Source organism: Cyprinodon tularosa, unplaced genomic scaffold (genome assembly GCF_016077235.1).
Source record: "Cyprinodon tularosa strain WSP-4 unplaced genomic scaffold, ASM1607723v1 ctg247, whole genome shotgun sequence".
Classification (NCBI taxonomy): domain Eukaryota; kingdom Metazoa; phylum Chordata; class Actinopteri; order Cyprinodontiformes; family Cyprinodontidae; genus Cyprinodon; species Cyprinodon tularosa.
This window is the reverse complement of record NW_024038917.1, coordinates 879,672-898,202: the sequence shown is the minus strand read 5'-3', so window position 1 is coordinate 898,202 and position 18,531 is coordinate 879,672. Positions and strand designations below refer to the sequence as shown.

The 18,531-nt window shown below is 35.3% G+C and overlaps 1 protein-coding gene across 1 annotated transcript in view; it reads right to left on the bottom strand.

Moving 5' to 3' along the window:
- The window catches only part of csmd3b (CUB and Sushi multiple domains 3b), a 536,357-nt gene that overhangs the window by 184,079 nt on the left and 333,747 nt on the right, over positions 1–18,531 (bottom strand). The window contains exons 8-9 of the mRNA XM_038288005.1: positions 14,370–14,457; positions 12,463–12,587 (exon numbers count right to left, since the gene is read on the bottom strand). Coding sequence (XP_038143933.1) covers positions 12,463–12,587; positions 14,370–14,457 — 213 coding nt within the window. The remainder of the gene's footprint in view (positions 1–12,462; positions 12,588–14,369; positions 14,458–18,531) is intronic.

The following is an 18,531-nucleotide window of genomic DNA, read 5'->3' as shown; positions in this document are numbered from 1 at the left end:
CTAAAGAACTGGAAGCTCAGATAGTTTGGTGGTTTCATATTGGTGCCAAATTAGGACTTCCAGACTCTTTATGTGGACATTGCTACTCATTAAAAAGGGACAGTAGTACTACTTAAAAAGAGGTTTTTGCTGTTATGTCAACTACACAAGAGCCAAAGAAAAGGTTCATTTGTGGGTATCTGAAAGACACAAGCAGCTTAGATTAAAAAATAAAAAATAAGTGCCATTTGCCTGGAGTAAGAAAATAGAAAGGCTTAACTTTGATTTCCTCTTTTTTTTCTTTCCCTCTCTTCATTATCAGTAACTGGCAAACTGTTTTATGCGTTTGAAGCCAAAAGTGCAACATGATCTTCAAAGAGTTGATGTATTCCAGATCAAATTAAAAGTTTTTTTTTATAGGGTCTAGTTTTTACCAAAGGCACATTGTTGAGGTTAAATGAATGTTTTTGATACAAACACAATGTACAAGGGACATTCATCCACACAAACAATTAAACTCCTCTTTCCATTTACAATGCAATGAAAACCCACTGTGACTCTTCTTCTTTGCCACACTTTAAGTCACACAAGCTACATAAACAGTTTGGAAGTAAACCAAATTTAAATTAGATTGCAGGAAAGGATCGAAAGCCTTTCGTAATGTAACTCCAATGCCCTTGCTTATTTTCCTCCAAAGTTTTGTTTTATCGCTTCATAGCATCACTAACATGCCCCATAAACACTGAAAGACAACCCTGTAAAGGTTTTTAATTTCTAATAGTAATCGCCCACTTTCACTGAAATCATTATTCACTTTCCTTACATTTAAAGGAAAACTATGACTTTGTTGCCTCCTCTGCAGAAAGGCCTTTATAGTTATTGAATCCTCTCTGCAGTGGAGACTGAGTGTCAATCATCCATACAGCTAAAGCTAACAAAGCATACCAGGAACGGTTAACCCTTACCTGCTGCAGTTTATCTCCCTGACCCTCATATCATGATAAACTAAAGGTGGTTGCAGGAGAGATAAATCAAAGATAAAATATGGTAATCATACAGGTGTGCTTTCAAACTGCCAAACAGTCCAGAGCTAGAGTTAGTTACAGGATATCTTGTGCAGTGCAGTTGTTCTTTTGGAACCATGGAGTTTTTATTATTAAATAAATATACTACAGGTAAAATGCTCCTCTTTTTGCTGCCAGAATACAGGGAGTCTGACCTGGGCTGTGTTTGAATTTATTGGATGCATCCTCTAAGGCCAGATTCGAAGGCTGATTACGTCATAACGCAGCACCGAGGTCTGGTTGGATTCCAAGACTCCTTGTTATTTGGCCTACAAATGCACCATTCTTTTTGCCCAATTTGAAAGATGGGTCTGGTGTATCCTCTCTATCCTTGGTTATCCCAGGATTCTTTGTGAGACCAAGCAAGCCGGCTGCTCTGTGCTCAGAGGAAAAAGGTACTTGGCGCCAAACAGTGATGAATATTGGAACTTTAGTTTAATATAATCCAAATATATGAATAGTTCTGTCTGAAATTAATGAAAATAGTTGTTTTAATGGTTATTGAGTCAGATATGTAGCAGGTATCTAATTTTTTTTATCTGTTACAGTGTAAAAGGGTTTGGATGTTATTTAAGTACAGATTCTAATATATCTGCAGTGTGAGGACTATACATCTGATAGGATTTATATTATTTAATTGCTATTTTGCACAATTTGCTTAACTAGGTATTTTTTGTTGTTGAATTTTAGATATATCTTTTTTTACATACATTTTTTAGATTTACTTATACTGTAACTTTCTACCCATTTTATAGAGTATAACAGAATAGAAAATCTCTTTATTGTTCCAAAATGGGGAAATTATGGTGTTTACAGCAGCAAAAAAAGGTCACACAAATGTGGACTTCATACTGTAGGTTTTAAGATCATTTGAGATGACGACATTACAATTTAAGTGTCACTATATGGCCCATTTCACCAATTTAATGTGTGGCACCAATACTGGTTTAATTATAAAATGTTTTTATTGAATTTATTATTATCTAGAGACTATTAATAACAGGAGAAATGCAGCTTCAGATGAGCTGAGTGTGTGGTGACGTCACTACACTTCTGTTCCAATTGACCCATATTTATGCTGTGTGCTCCCGTTCTCCCCAAGTCCATACTTTCCTGCGTTCTTCTCAAGAACATAGTTGGCGAGGACACAAGTTCGTACTGGTGTTCTAGTGAATTGACAAACTGCCATTCTTTTCCTGCTTTGTTCGTCAACTGTCACGGTTGCTAACTGAGTGTACGGCCGAGAAAGCTAGACCTGTTTGAGTTCACAGCCAAAACACTTCCAGTTTCCTTATTTTCATGGACTTCGAAGGATCCAGTCCGGGTAGACTGCATCCTTGAAAGACCCCATAAATTTGAATGCACCCCTGGACTCAGTGACTGAAGTCGTTCTGTGCTATTTGGCTTAGCATATTTTTGTTTCCTCTAAATTATGAAATTCAGATTGTAATTTCTCTAACCATTACATCTCACAGGTGCTCAATTGGATTGAGATATGTAAAATCTTGAGTCAATGTTGTGGCTATTAAACTTTTCTTGAACCAGATCTTTAGTTCAGTGGTAGCTCATATTATCCTACTGAAACATGCCGGTGAAGATTCTCAGTCATCCAGGTCATAGCCATCCAAACAGAGTAAAAAATAAAAAATAAAAAAAAAAGAATCCACTCGACTTCGTTTCCAAGTTTGAAGATGTTTCGCTTTGCATCCAGGAAGCTTTTTCAATTCAAAATGTCAGAAATAGTATTCAGTTTGACGCTTTATAGAGTGCCTTGTTTTGGCTAAGAAAACATGCAAATTGAACCAGACCCGTTCATCTTGTTTTTTTTTTTTACTTTTTTATAATCCTACTGAAAGGTTGTTGAAGTCTTCAAAAACATCAGGTAGGTGGTACATGTCACGGTAACAGCCACATGTATGGAAGGACCAGGGGTTTGCCAGCAGAAGATCTCCAGACATGCAACTGCCTAGTCCAGCTTGCCTTCCTCTCTTCTTGGTTCAGTGTTCATGACCATCCGTGTATTAAAAACACAATAATTAAAGCCAAACTACCTTCTTCTGTTTGTCAAGGGTCCAGTTCCGATGCTCACATCTTCATTGTTAGTCATTTTGCCGTTTAGACAGAGGTCAGCTTGGACACTCTGACTATTCTGAGGCCATGGTGGCCCATACACCAGGAATTGTCTGCTTAGACTTCAAAGGCCAGCTATTACTCTCTCTTTGCACGTCACTGAAGCTTGGCCCTCCAAGACTTTGTCAACACTTCTATGAATCACTTTAGATGGATACTGACAGATGTAGGCTGAAAACACCCTTTAACAAAATGATAACACAATGGACACTAATCCACCTTTCACTAACTTGTTTGGCGCATTTAATCCTAAGTATAATACACATGTGGCTTCTACTGAAGCAGAATGACATTGTATTCATTTTCTTTTTTGGTTTTGTATAGCTATTTATTTCATATATTGAATTGGGTTAATTCGATTTTTACTATTTATTCACTGTAATCCAATAGCTATTCTATATCCAGTTACATTTTCTGACATGTTCCTGTAGCAAAAATCCCACTCTTATTTTACCTGTTCTCATTGTCTGCTTGCTAGACTCTCCTATTGTTACCCAACTGTCTCACTAATTAGCTCTCTGTTATACGCCTTCAATTGTCTTCTCAGTTTTTTTTTGCTAGTCTATTCTTTGGTCATTAAATCCAAGCTCACTGTGATATTACCCATCTCCTGCTGCTGTCTACTGTAGGTCCTTCACAACCTAAATACTGTAGACTAGAGTTTCCTGTGCCAAGTTATCTTCTGGTCTTAGAATATTTTGCTAATAAGAAATTTAAAAGACATGCATGTAATAAACAAGGAGAAAAAATAGAGGTATAAAATTACTGAATGCATTAGTCACATTCCAGCATTTGAGTTGTAATCAATGGTATAGGGATTGTTTTATCCTCTGAAAGGCAGGGTTATTACAGAGTCACAGCTCATAATTAGCTCAATAAACAAAATATGCCCTTCAATTTGCTTAAAACAACCAAAGAAATAAAATCTCCTTACCACATTAGAAAACTTAAAAAAAAACTTTTAAATTCCATTATGGGGATATTGTTGATCATTGCATGCTTTTCCTTAGCAACAAGTACGGTATAAATAATTTGAGAAAAAAAACAATAAAATATAGAAATAAAATATAGAAATGATAGACAATAAGTTTAAAGAAACTATTAAATGGCTATTAAAGTATAATGATTCGTTGGTAAACAATCACTCAGTTTTGTAGTAATTCCCAGGTAAGAACTTTAAACTATACTTTATATACTCCATGTTGAGAACCATTTTCTTTCAAAAAGTTTAATCTTAGATTTATAGAACCATATTCCACAGATCAAACCAAACTACAGGATGTTAAATCTGTTTCAAAACTGCCTACAGTCGCAGATAGATTGACCAATGGACACAAAGAATGATTAATGACATCATTAAGGTGGCACACAGAGTTCCAGCGGCACCAATACTGTTTCGAGCTATAATGGGCACAGAGATACACACACCCACACACAAATACATGCACAAACTTACCAAAATTAAGTGACTGAACTCCACTCTTCTCCCTTTGTCTTCATCTACACAGTCAGAAATCAACATGTATGTGTGTGTATGGGTGTGCTTAAAAGTGACTGACATATAGACCTTGGTGGAGTCAGTAGATTCAGCCCATCAACTGAACTCCCCTGGAGTTCACACACACAGACAGCGAAAGAGTTGGCTCAGTGGCCTTACCATCTGTCCATTAATCAAGGTGCCACATGGAGCCCCCCTCTCAGTCTCTGTCTCTGCCTCCACTTGCTCTCATAAAGTCTTACAGGAGTGGAAAAGGGGAACATTACAATTTTATTGCTGTTTTTCTTCCACGGTTTGTTACGTGTTCGTTCCAGATTCTATTTGCCATGTTGTATCTCATAAAGTGATTACCGCTCTGAGCAATCTCTCTTTTCTACCATATCTTTCTATTCTCTGACATTTATCACTACTCTTTACTTAGAAAATAATTTCCATGTGTTCTCAGTGTTTCAAAGGAAATGCTTTTCTTCATGAAACTGTTTTGACAGAAATGTCCCCTTAATAAGCTTTAGATTTTCATACAGATTGCCTCTCTGTCAATGTTATTCATGAGTTTCCTCTTTTGTTGTTGGTTTGTTGGAAGAAAAGGTCATATTTGAGCAGCGAGCAGCTATAAATATTTTTTTTTATCTCCATAAAAAGCACATAAGCACTTTGGAGAACATATTCCTTTCTTTGGAGTAATTATATTATTACTTCATTACCTGCTGAATTCATTGAAAGCCCTTATTAAATCTGGTATCATAGCAAAGTCCGAAGAAGAGCTATGAAGCTATCAAAGGAGCCTGCTCAATTTAATTTGGATCAACCTGTTTTATAAAAATACAGGTCAAAGGAACACAATACTGCAAAAAATAGATGGAGTATATTTATCTATTTATTTATTTCTGGCAATTTCTTTTTATTTTTGTTTGTTCCTCAAAGTTACGTTTATATTAATGTTAGTAAACCGCTGTTGTGAATGTTAAAAAGTTTTAGGTTCTCTTTTATTATAAAAATGTTATAGATTGAAAGTTTAACATTGTCAATGTCTGCACTATTTTTCTAAACAAACCAATTAATCAGAAATCCAAACAAAAAACAAACAAACAAATAGAACAAAACAAGAATAGTGTCAGGTTGTGTGGGGTTTTTTAGAGGACCCAAAGGCAAAGAAGGAAGCTGAGATGTTTTTTTGAAAATCTTATAACCAAACTGAATCAAAAATACAAATAATAACAAAATACAGAAAACCAAAAAACAGAAGGCTTCAGGGAAAACACACAAGGAGCAAAGAAATGACAAGGAACCAGCAAACAGTAACTGAAGAGGAGGAGTATATATGCCAAACAGAACAAAGAATGGGGTGATCAACTGATTGGAAGCAGGTGTGGAGATATGACCTAAAAGGGAGCTAGGGGAAGAGAGTAGGCAACAGAGAGTAAACAAAAAAAATACATAAGACATCAAATAAAACAGAAAACAGCATGCAAAATGGAAATTATACCAATGAAAACTCAAAAAGAAAACTTAAACAGAAACAAAATATGCATAACCGTGACAAATAGGACATTTTCACCTGTGTTACAAGCCCTACAGAATCTAATAAAGATGTGTAACAATATTTAAAATAAATGTGTCTTTTATTAGAAAAGCATACATTTAGACTCAGTTTTTTTTTTTACTTTTTTGGGGGTTTTTTTCTCCAATCCCCTGGTATAATTTCTGAAAAATCTATCATTTTTTTAGCAAACACCTTCCACAATTACCATCATATTCTCTTAAAAATATTAAAGATTAGAGAACATTCACATCAGATCAGGTAGATACTGTATGTGGTGATTATGTGCACATTGCTTACAAAAAAGCATTTACTTGCCAAAATCTGCTTATATAGAAAAATAAGTAAAACATTTGTAATTTTGTAAATCAGGACAGTATGAAGACCCAAATTTATATTGTGACCAGGCACAATGATGAACAAATCTAAGGATGAAAAAACAAAGTTCAACAATCATTAAACGCTATCTATCTGCTGCTATCAACGAAATCTGCTCTTCTAGAAGTTGTCCCAGAAAAGCTTTCTTGGTTCCATCATCAAAAACAAACACGTTTACTCAAGCCTTTTGATGCTTTAATTGGAACAATATGCTTCAGTCAAAGGAGTTTTAAAGTGATCTTTTCAACAGAAAATATGGGGGGCAGGTCTAGAGGAAAAAACAATAAAGACAAGTGCCTCAACTTGATGTTTTGAATAGCAGTCAAAGTATGATGCAGTAGGGTTTTTTTCTTTCCCCAAAGGATCTGCAGATACTTTGCTAAGTAGAAAACATTAGAGATCCATTTATGTAAAACCCAATGCAATGTACTTAGCTAAAGAGGCAGCAGTCTTGTCAGTGACAGAAGTTCTTTTATTGATTGACTGACTTTATCAATCTCACAGTGGAGAAATGTACTTGTTACATTGAATCAAATAAAAAGTTTTGATTTCAGGAGTAGAGCCACAATCAGCGATTGTACGTTTTACTTTATTTATTTCTTTATTTCTTTATTTTTTTCTGACTGGATCTATGCAACCTGTCCCTAAAATCTTAAAAAAAAAAAAACATGCTCAGGACATTTTTAAAACAGAGATGCAACTAGCTGTGAAACATACTTACCAAATTGTTAGTTTGGAAACAGAAAAATACCTACCGGTAACTAATTTCTTGCCATACATGGAAAGTAATTTTAAAAGTTTTAGTCTGCGATTTCATTGCACAATATTAGATTTTAAATTAAACTAAAATGACCCGATGTGCAGTAAGAAAAGTTTCAACTTGTACATGGGGATATAAATCTACTTTTGTGTGTTTTAATTAATTAGATATAGAATTAGAAAGATTATTGAATATATTTGAAAAGCAGTGGAAGTTTTGTAGATATCAGCAATGTTGCTCTTACTTCTTGTCTATTAGTTCTAGGATAACTCGTTTCCCATGCCTTTAAGGCATCTTTACTTTTGGAATTTCAATATTGGTCTTTGCGTCTATGGGGAATGCATTTAAAATAGAAGTGGATTCCATAATACACTCCCTGCTTGAGTGTTTAGGAGAGGGAGGCTCTCCAAAACACTCAATTTTCCTGCTCAAAATTGTTTATTTGCTGTTTAAATCTGCAGTGTCTACAGAAACATAGTATTATTGTATTCCATTTCAGGCTTCCTTTTCTGTGTGATCCTTTACATAGCATAAATAAAGCTCCAGCATTATTGTCAAGAAGATGAGATACCCAGCGAAACAGGCCTCTTGTCCTTCAAGAAGCCTTGGTGTGGTTTCTCTGGGATTCACATTACTTTTGAAGACAGATCTCTTTTTAAATTCAGCAAAGTAAAACCATACATACCAATGACATTTTATAGCTCCAGAAAGAGAAGAATCATAGGCAAAGCATCCACCATTTCAGTGAGCTTAATAACTAAATTAGCAGAGGCAGTAAATGAAATATTTGGTTCTGTAAAATATTTCTTAACATTCTAAATGTCTTTCTGGAGTTTCCCAATGATATGGAAAAACTATAAACGGTAGTAAAGAATATGAACATGATCCCTTGAAAGTGCAGATTTAAAAGCTTTGAGTCATAAAATCTAAAAATGCTGCTGGCATGACATTTAATTTACCTTTTATTTAGTCTTTAGGGTTGAAAAGTACATTTTAAATTCAATAAAAATAAATAAATAAATAATCTAGTATTGTCTATATTTGCTGTTTTATTTTATTTCTCTCCTTTCATGTCTCTCTATCTCTCCACTTAGATCTCATACCCTCTTTCTTTCTCACCTGCCATTGCGTCTCTTTTTTGGAAACCAATTACCTCAAAGTTTTTGAGCACCTTAACTGAAATATTCTAAATTACTTGCTTTCCAGAAACTTTTTGTGTATGCTGAACTTGTCATGATCTTGGGACTAATGACTTTCTTGATTGCTCTTTTCATTTGGCTGCCTAGCTCCGCCCAGTTTCTCATTACCGCTCATCATAGCCACCTGTTCCAGCCTCTATTTAAACTGCTTTCTCCCAGCCATCAGTGCCAGATTATTCTTGAGCCTTTAGTGTAAGAGTTTTCCAGTGTAACCACAGATCAGGTTTTAGATAAACGCTTTTTTAATAATACCACTGTCTATGTTGAGTTGAATACTGGGTCCTCTGTTCTGAACTGAGACAGAACTCATTCAGGCTTAGAATACAAGTCCCTCCAAAGGTGGCTGGAAAATCCTATACAAATTTGGACTTTGAGACTAAATTTTCCACTAACAGATTTGTATCCTGCTCAGATCTGCTCAGATCTTGTAAAGCCAAGATGCAAGGAAGCCTTTTTTCTAATAAAGAAAACTGTAAAATGGATATCAACCTTGGGATGGTCACTTATTGACCTGTTTTCTGACAGAAAAACTAGCAACCATGTGATAATTACAATCAGTTCTTAGTTGCTATTTATACATACTGTGAATGCTACAATCAAATGTAATAAAATTAGGTCCATAGGTCTACTCCCCATCACAACCTTATCTCCTATAAAGTAAAATGTGAAATATGTACATTCCATATCTGTCTTTTAATGCAGAGTTATGTGTCTGCACAACTTGTTCTTTTAAAAAAGGAGCAACAACCTTATGTGTCATGAGTCTTAAAAAATTATAGCTGACCTATTTGTTTCCTAGCAACAGCTATGAAGAAGGATATTCTGCATTGTAAAAGTTGTTTTTGTTTCAAATACGGCAAATTGAGCTCCACATTTAATTGGGCTATCACTAAAAATGTATGCTGTAAAGTTACTGTGGTTAGAAAAAAATGACAATGATTTCCCAGTAAGGATATCCACTGACTGCTGGCCCTGTTTTTCACTACACATGATGTCAATTTCTTTAACAATGCTTTTCTTCTGTTGAGAAAAAGTCCTCTCTTTTTCGTGTTTTATTGCAGAGCTGGACACAGGTGAAAGAAAGACTAAACTGGCTTTATCTCAGTAGGTTTATTTAATAACTCATTATAGGGTAAATGATTCCCTAACAGCCATTAAAAATAATGAAGAGCCAATCGAAATGATTACTACAGTAATATGTCTAATAAGGAGTTAGATAATAAGCTAGCCTATAAGGATTTAACAGGAGTCATTATAAAAAAAACAAAAAAAACCCATAGCCATTTCATGTTGCTCTAGGTATATCCTTTCTGCTACAACAATCTTTGCTCTCCCTGTCAAACGACCCAGAGGTCAGTTCCCTGTTTGTGTGGTTCACAAAGATTCCTGGATGGCAGTCAAGGACAGTCTTTAGCTTGTGTCCTTTGACATAAAGGCAAGAGAGCACAGCCTCTACAAAGCCAGGATCCACCCTCCTCAGCTGACTATAGGGCAAATACTACTTCTCAGGGATGCTTAGTTACTGTGCTTTAGCAAATGTTTTGAAACAGACTAATTGTTGACGTTCTAAACAGTATAATCAAGGGTGAGGGTGAAGATTGTTTTATTATTTTTCAACTTAAATTTATTTTCTCAGATTTCATATCTCTATCTTATCCTTCAAAAATATTTCTGATTATAGTTTTGGAAAATACCATATGTGGAACATTTACATGTTTAGAGTTATGAAGCTTAAGCATAAATTCAAAGTGAAGGAGTTTTATCAGCTTCACCTGAACCACCTGTGATGTCCCTCGTTCAGCTCCAGCCAATCAAAACGGGGACCATACCTTCTCCGAAGCCAATCATCTTGCAAGATCCCCTTTATACAGCTCCTAGCTCAGCTTCTCTCTCCCGCAAGCAAACAAACTATCAACCACCTCCACCCCATATCCTCCCTCATTCTCAGACACACTCAATTTCTGGCTTATTCCATCACCAATTTCTTCTGCCGGGCCCGAGTTTTGTCTCCTTGAACCCCAGTCAGCCTCGGCAGATGGCCACTTACACTTAGCCAGGTTCTGCTGTAGGTTTCTTCCTGTTAAAAGGGAGTTTTCCTCTCCACGGTCGCTGCATGCATGCTCAGTGCGAGGGATTGCAGGGAATCAACGGGACTTAGCAATCAGCTGGTTTTCCTTGGATAGAAATATTTTGAAGAATACCAATGTCTTACCTGTATACATGAATTTAATATTTTCTAATTGCAACTTTTCTCTGTGTGAGTCTTGCCAGGTTGAAATACCTTGCACTTATTAAGTCCATCTTTTGAAAATTTAAATTGTATGGCTCAGCTACAAAGCCCACCAGGCATAGACATTCACCCAATTTGACAGACTGGAAAAGGAGGGAATTAAGCAAAAAAGGCATCCATGGTATATCTAAAGTAGCTGCGGATATTTCAAACTCAGGAAGAATAAACTATTGGCAGGATAACTAACTGTCAGTCATCCACTGACAAAGTGTGGTATTTAAAAAGAGTAACAAAAAGAGAGCAGATGTTAAAGGAAACATTTGATATCCTGTTTGCCACTTAGGCATGGGATAAGAGATGTAAACAGGTTTGGTTCGCTCCATTTAAATAATAATTGTGATAAATATTTAAAAGTTAAATTTAAATGATACCGATACAGGTTATTATCAACAGCACTTTTGAGGTTTGTATCTTAAAATGCTGCAAGGTGAAATAAACAGTTGAAAAGATGAAAATAAAAGTTACATTTAAAAGGTTAAATATCAACCATAAAACCTGAAAGCTAACTTTGTTCTTCTCCCTGTAGAAATATGTCACATCTAATAAACTAGGTATTGAGCTCTTTTTTTAAAAAGAACTTTTACTGTATAGTTTTGTAAAACTGGAATAGAAATGCATACAGTAAACTGTATTTTGAAGTCATGCTACAAAGTGCGACACTGAAGGGGGATAAATAATTGACAGGGATATGTACTATTTATCTTCCTTTAAAAGTGTTTTTGTCCTTCACTCGCACTTAAATAGACATTACACATACAGTATGCTCTGATTTTACGGCCTAGTCAGAAAATGAGTGAAAAAGTCCAAAAAATGTATTTCAGAAGGACAAAGAAGAAAATGAAAGAAATAATTATCAAGGCCACTTTAGAAAATACACTATTGTATGACTTTTCTGGAACCAAAGTAAGTAAAGATAAAAATTTTGAAAAGCACTGTATGGAAAACTTACCCACTAGTGGCCTTTCTCCTTGTTAAACACACACACACACACACAGACACACAAATGCAATCCCCTGTGAATATTTTGTTTTAAGTTAAAGAATGTGTCCCACCGCAGTCTCAAGCCAAGTGAAGGAAGAAATGACAAATGACTTTGGCATTTAACATGACAGACACCCTCTCTCAGTTTCTCCACATCCTGCCCTCTCTCACTCACCACTGGAGTGTGTGTGTGTGTTGTAAATCTGGGTGCACCTATCACTTGGTAAATAAACTTTGAAATATGTCCACTATTGAAAATGCACTTTGAGTATAAGATGATTACACATGCATCGCTTAAAAAAAAGAGATTAATATTGGAAATTGCAGTTTGATTTTTGTGCTTCATTAATTACCTGTGATCAAGCTGGGTGTAAGTTTTCAGTTTAATTAGTCTGGGTTTTCATATTTCTCAGTCCTGAACAATCACCATCACAGCCTTAGTCATAAAAGTATACAACTGCAGTTTTTCTGTAAAGACTCACATCATAAACATTTGATGATACAGAATACCGTTTTAAAGATTCTGCTTGAAACATCTTAAAAGAAAATTAGGAATTCGTCACATACATGTATCTTAAATTCTAAACAAGAAGTGAAGCATTATTTCAAAACAAGACATCCTAAGAAGAAGAACAATAAGTACCTTTGCACACTGGTCTGTGATCACTCCAGGCAGCGAAGACTTCGGCCACTCTTTGACAGCTGATGGTTTTACTGCCCTGGAGCACGTAGTCCTCTCCACAACTGAACTGCACGACACTGCCAATGCTAAACCAATACACACACACAAAAAAACAAAACAGAATTATCACAAAGAGAACAAACCTTCAGGTAAAACATAAAACAACTTCGCTTTACAATACCTCTTTCACTGGCAAACATTTACTGTAGTGAAGGACTACTGTGGGTCATATTTAATTTTGTATTCTTAACATTCACGCAATTTAAAGTAATCCTCGACTATTTCGCGTACCATAATTGGAAAAGCAAATAACTGAGGAACTGTAAGGCCACATTAATATAAGCCCCAGTGCCTTTTCTGAGCTGTATTTTAATTATCTTTTTTTCAGTATTGTAATAAAACAAAATCAGCGCCCGAACTTCAAAAATATTGGAGCGTTGTTGGTAATCTGCTTCGAACTATGCGCACTGATACAGTCTCAGCAGTGTATTTCACTCTTATACAAGCCTGTAACACGACTCTGCTTTATCCAACCCAGCCATATCTACCCAAGTTTGAAACTTTATTTCATTGGCTACAAAGCCAAACCGCCCACATGGTCTGAACCAATAACTGCAGGACTCTATGAGGCATAATATTGCTCTACTCGGTAAGGAGCACTTGTGAGACTGCATGGGTTGTCCCTGACTCAAATAGTGTCATACCAAGATGCGGAGACTTTTGTCTTGTAGGTAAGAAGACGATGTAAAGACATATACCAAACATCATGGCCAAACAAATGAAGAAAGAAGTCTTATTAGCAAGATGCTAAGCATTAGCTATGACCAGCTAACTATTCTAATGTCAAAAAAACTGACGGTATTTGGCGATTTTCTCATCATGGAATATTTTTATTATGAATATTCTGAAATACTTTTAATCAGTGGACCCTTATGGACAAATGGAGTATAAACAATTGAAAACTGGATTTATAAAAGGGCTTCTGGACGCCTTCAAATGTATGTTGTTGTGGCTGCTTCATAATCTTTACATTTTAACATGCTGCTATATCTGTGTTAATTGTGCATTGGTGCTTGCTGTATACATAAAAATATCTTGGTGGTTGAATTGTAGAGAATCTAAGCTTTCCTACGATGTATAACATATCTATATTGGTAAAAATTCTATAATTGTACTTTTCATGCATTCTGAGTTTTTAGTTGTAAATGCTATAAAAACGGTCGCCGGTGATCAGGTGGTTTTTAAGCTGCTAAGGCTTTCCAATACATTTTTATCAGGAATCAACTACTTCCTCCGTGCCTTTGGATAAAACTATGTATTTTGCTTTTTGTTTTGTTTTGTTTTAGGGGGGGCTGGGGACACTTTAAATTTTAAATCTTGCCAGGGTATGGTTACATTTCTGTTTAATAATAACAGAATAAAGCTGTGCTGCTTTCTTCTCTCTGTACATAGAGAGAAGAGTGGTAATGGAGGTGAGAAAATATCTACAGGTTACTGTTACAGAATCTGCAAAAGTAGCATTAGGGTCATCAACCTTCACATTGATGTAATCAACATGGCAACTGTTTTCAGGAAATCCTGGAAACCTTGATGGAGAGCATAGAACTCGGAAATGCAACAATATTTAAAAATCTACTCTGGTAAAAAACTATTTTAGTTATTATTATTATCCAATCCTGGCCTCTAAAAGGTAAGAATAATTGAGTTATGATTGTATCCTCCTGCAGTGATCATAAACACACAAAAACGAAGTACACAGGTTGCATCTTTTTAAATATCTGCGCTACCACAATTAAAGTATTTAGATAATAGCTCTTTACAAATTTTCATTTGTTTTTGTATCGGCCACAGTGCAAAAAACATTGTACCTGAAGTCACTGCCATGGCGTTTTCCATTCTCCGGCTCTCCTGGGTCAGGGCAGGAGTTAGAGGCCTGTTTCACACCACCTTCGTTTACTAAACAAAAAAACAAAAAAAACACATGCACTCGGTTGTGACTAATGTTTTACAATGGGTAGATAGGAAAAAAGCAAAGCAGAACTATTTCAACAAGCCATTCCGAGTTGACTATTTATTTACAGGAGAGACAGTGGGATCAGTGCCTTTACTACTGTGGCTTAGAAAAATTGTTTATTTCCATGAGAGTCAATAATATCCAAATCCAATTGTTCTGAATAACAATTTGCAAGACAACGAACAGCCTGAGTGCTCCCTGGCAATATTGTAAAACCATCTGCTTTTGTCATTTAATTGCATTCAAGAGTGGTTTGCCTGGGTGAATATCCAAATCTTTGCTTTTAGTTTTGGAAACCTGCCTGCCTCATCACTCATTCGCTTTGGAAGCAGCAGGAAAGACAATAAAATAAGAGACAGATGAAGGAAAGGATAGTCCAGAAAGCAGACAATAGTCCAAACACTTGATTATTCTAAAAACTCGAGCTTATCTTGACAATAACAACGAACTGTATACATCCAAGTTTAGGCAAAAAAATGAAAGCCAGGGTAATGCGGATATCCTGATAATTATTTTAACCTGTTTTTCTTTTTTATTTAGGTTCTAACCTGGATTATTTTTTAATTATTAGCTTGATCATTTTTATTGCTTATTTTTATGATTTTCATTAATTCTTTATATAGGCTTCAGATTATTTTTATATGTACAGTTGCATGAACAAATATTTACTCTCCACTGCAATGCAACTTTATTTTGAAGTAGCAGCTGTTTGGAATGAAGAAAAAAAAAACACAACTAATATTGCATGTTACTGCAGTATCTTAGGAACAATAACACTTAAGAATCACTTATCGATACGGCAAATCAATGTCTGATTAGACAAATCATTTAATTAAATATCATTTCACCAAATAATGTGTTTTTAGCTCTCTGTATTTTGATTTTCCATTCTCTAAATTCTTTTAAAAGCTAATTTTACCTCAATTTTAGTTTTTAATTATAAAATCTACTTACAGCTGTGATATCATTGTATCGTCTTTAAAGTCTGTAAAGGGGTTTGAGGTGAATTGGTCTTTGTTCTTTAGTGATCCATTTTCTGAGCAACCTGTTCGCTCACTACTGCATAAATAGTGGAAGGGACGCAAGGTAGCCAGGTGAACGAGGGTGTGCTGCGTCACTCTTTCATAAACTAACTGAACTGACTAAATGAAGCCTATTGCTATAAATAGAGAAAAACTTATTTTATGTCAGGCAATTGTAAGTATATGTATGCGAAAGCAACAAGTCATTGTTAAGCTTTAAACCTACACAGTATCCTTTTGACATATGTGGCAAACAGAACACACCATAGGGTAATTTGATATGTAAATGAATGAGGGATTAAAGAGCAACATGATTTATTTGATTTAATTATTTAAAACACAAGACTAATATTTGTTTCTGTTATTTCCTAACCTTTTCTCCTCTTTTTTTTAGTAATTTTCTTCCAATTTCATCTAAAATCTAACATTTTCAGTCGAATTTTTCTCAGTCATTCATGCACAACTAAGCTAAATAAATCACCAAAGGGCAAAAGTAACAAAGTGGAAAAAAGGATTAATAACTTATTAACTAATTACTTATTGCCATCTAATTAAAAATATCAAATAATTATTTTTTAATCCAACAATTCCAAGATTGTGACCTATTCTAATTAAATGCTAAACATTTATATTTTTATTCCTTTTGTCTTTAATACACAGTGTTTTGGTTTTTTATGTCACTTAGAAAGCTCCAAAAACTGGCAAATCACAGTTTTATTTCAACATGAAAAACAAATCAGATGCCAGCAAGCTCAATTAGGTGCAGCAAACACAGGCCGGAGAAATAATCCTGCCCATTTCTGCTCTCACACGAACACCTTCACACCCACGCTGTCTGGGCTATCTGGCTAACACGCAAGTGCATGTTTAGTCCATATCAACAAACCCAGCAGGTGGTTGGAGAGTGTTTGTGTGCCTGTGTTTGTATTTGTTAGAGTAGATAGTTTGTTGCTTTGTTGGAGCGGCTAATTTGACCATCTGGACTATTAACATGACAACAGAGGGACTGGTTACAGTACTAGCACAAACTCAAAAGCAAAATACACAAATGTTGACCCACACTCGCATATTTATACTGAAAGATTTAAAGAAACCCAAACTTTAATATGCATTTGTTGATGGAAAGGTCTTATGCTTCAGTGAAGGGTTGAAGGTTTTAGAGCAGAGCAAATTATCTTCTGAACCAATCCAAGCCAAACAAATTGATATGCAGAGTCACAATTGGATAGACAGGCCTCAAAAGTTGCTCTCCAACTTGGCATGAAATCTGATTAATCTTTAATACTTCCTTTCTGTATTATTCTTATAAATGTATAAAATTGTTGCATAATAATTTATATACCTGAAGTTCTGCATATTTGACAAGATAGCACACCGATATAACTATTTTGAATGATGTTTAATGGGGTAGATCAACATAATTATGAAGAGGAAATTGTTAAAAAATAAAACCTACTCTTAGAATTATTTTAATTTATGTATGTCTGTGCTTGTTAAACAATATAATTTACCATGTTAAGTATTAAGGCTAATGCTTTCCCTAGCAATTTCGTAAGTTGAGACAAAAGATCTCCTTCATTGTGCTTTTAGATGGTCCTTAATCTAGAACACACCGTCATCTCGATATAGCTGGAGTCAGTGATGTCTCCTCATTTACTAACAACGTTTAAGAACTCTAAGTGTGGCCATGGCGATCTATAAAATGCTTCTTTAACTGTTATTCTGGGCTGACTTCCTGATAAAGTTAGCTAGATGGCAAGTGCTGCAATTGTATCCATGCAGTCTTTCTGGAAACAAATTTTGTTAAATCTGTTGTCATAAGTTATAGTCATTTAACATATATATATATATATATATTATATATATATATATATATATATATATATATATATATATATATATATATATATATATATATATATATATATATATATATATATATATATATATATATATATATATATATATATTAGAAAATTGTTATTCAGAGTGTTTCTTTGGAGTTATCTCTTTTCAGGAGAGAATCAGGAAAAGGAAACCATAAAAATGTACACATAGAGCTTTCCTTTACAAAACTGTGCTGTGCATTTGTCCAGATTTGAATTTGTTCCCAGTGGACAAGGGTAAGCAATGGCACCCTTGTCCACATAAGGCAAAAAAAGTAACGTTTAGGCAAACACACAGGGCTCCTCAATTCCAGTCCTCTAGGTCTTTTGTCTTGCACTTTCTAGATGTGTCTCTGCTTCCACACCTGAGTCATATGGCTGGATTAGTTCCTCAGCATGAAGTCAAGGGCTGCTTTAAATAGTGCAAATCAGTTAGGACACTGCAGTCAAAGCTGAAGTGCGTCAGGGGTTGCTATGATAACTGATATCTTAATAGTGCTGGTTGTAAGGAAGAACGTAGGAAGAGGAAGCGGGCTGCTTCCTATCAATTTAGCATAGGGACCTCAAAACGCTCAAAACTTTAGGGGCTATGTTATTGCTTGATATATAATGGGTCTGACCCACACAAAATGAATTTATAAGGGACAGCTTTAGCGGTGTATTTGTGTAACTTTTTTGGGACTTTTTCTTTAGTCCCAATTTGACATAAATAATTGCTGTGAGTGTCTGTTGCAAAATGATGTCCAAACGAATAAGATTATCCAGATACAGCACAACAGTCCTATGTTCCTTTCCCTCCTTGGATAGTGTTCTTACTATTGATGCCACATAATCTAAAAGGTGCAGGGCATACTGGACTTTGCAGAGAAGAATTAATGAACCTTGGTCTAGGAGATACATTTCTTCAGCCAGTAAAAGTTAACAGTAAAGATGGAGGAGGCCAGATACATGTCAATCCTGTTAGAGGGACCAAAAGGCTTGGGACTGGGGTGGCGGTTCACCCTCCAGCACAACAATGACCTTGACATGCTGAGTTAGAGTATAATTATTTGGATTGAGGTATATGTTTGTGTAATAATGGCTCACTCAATATGAATACAATATAATC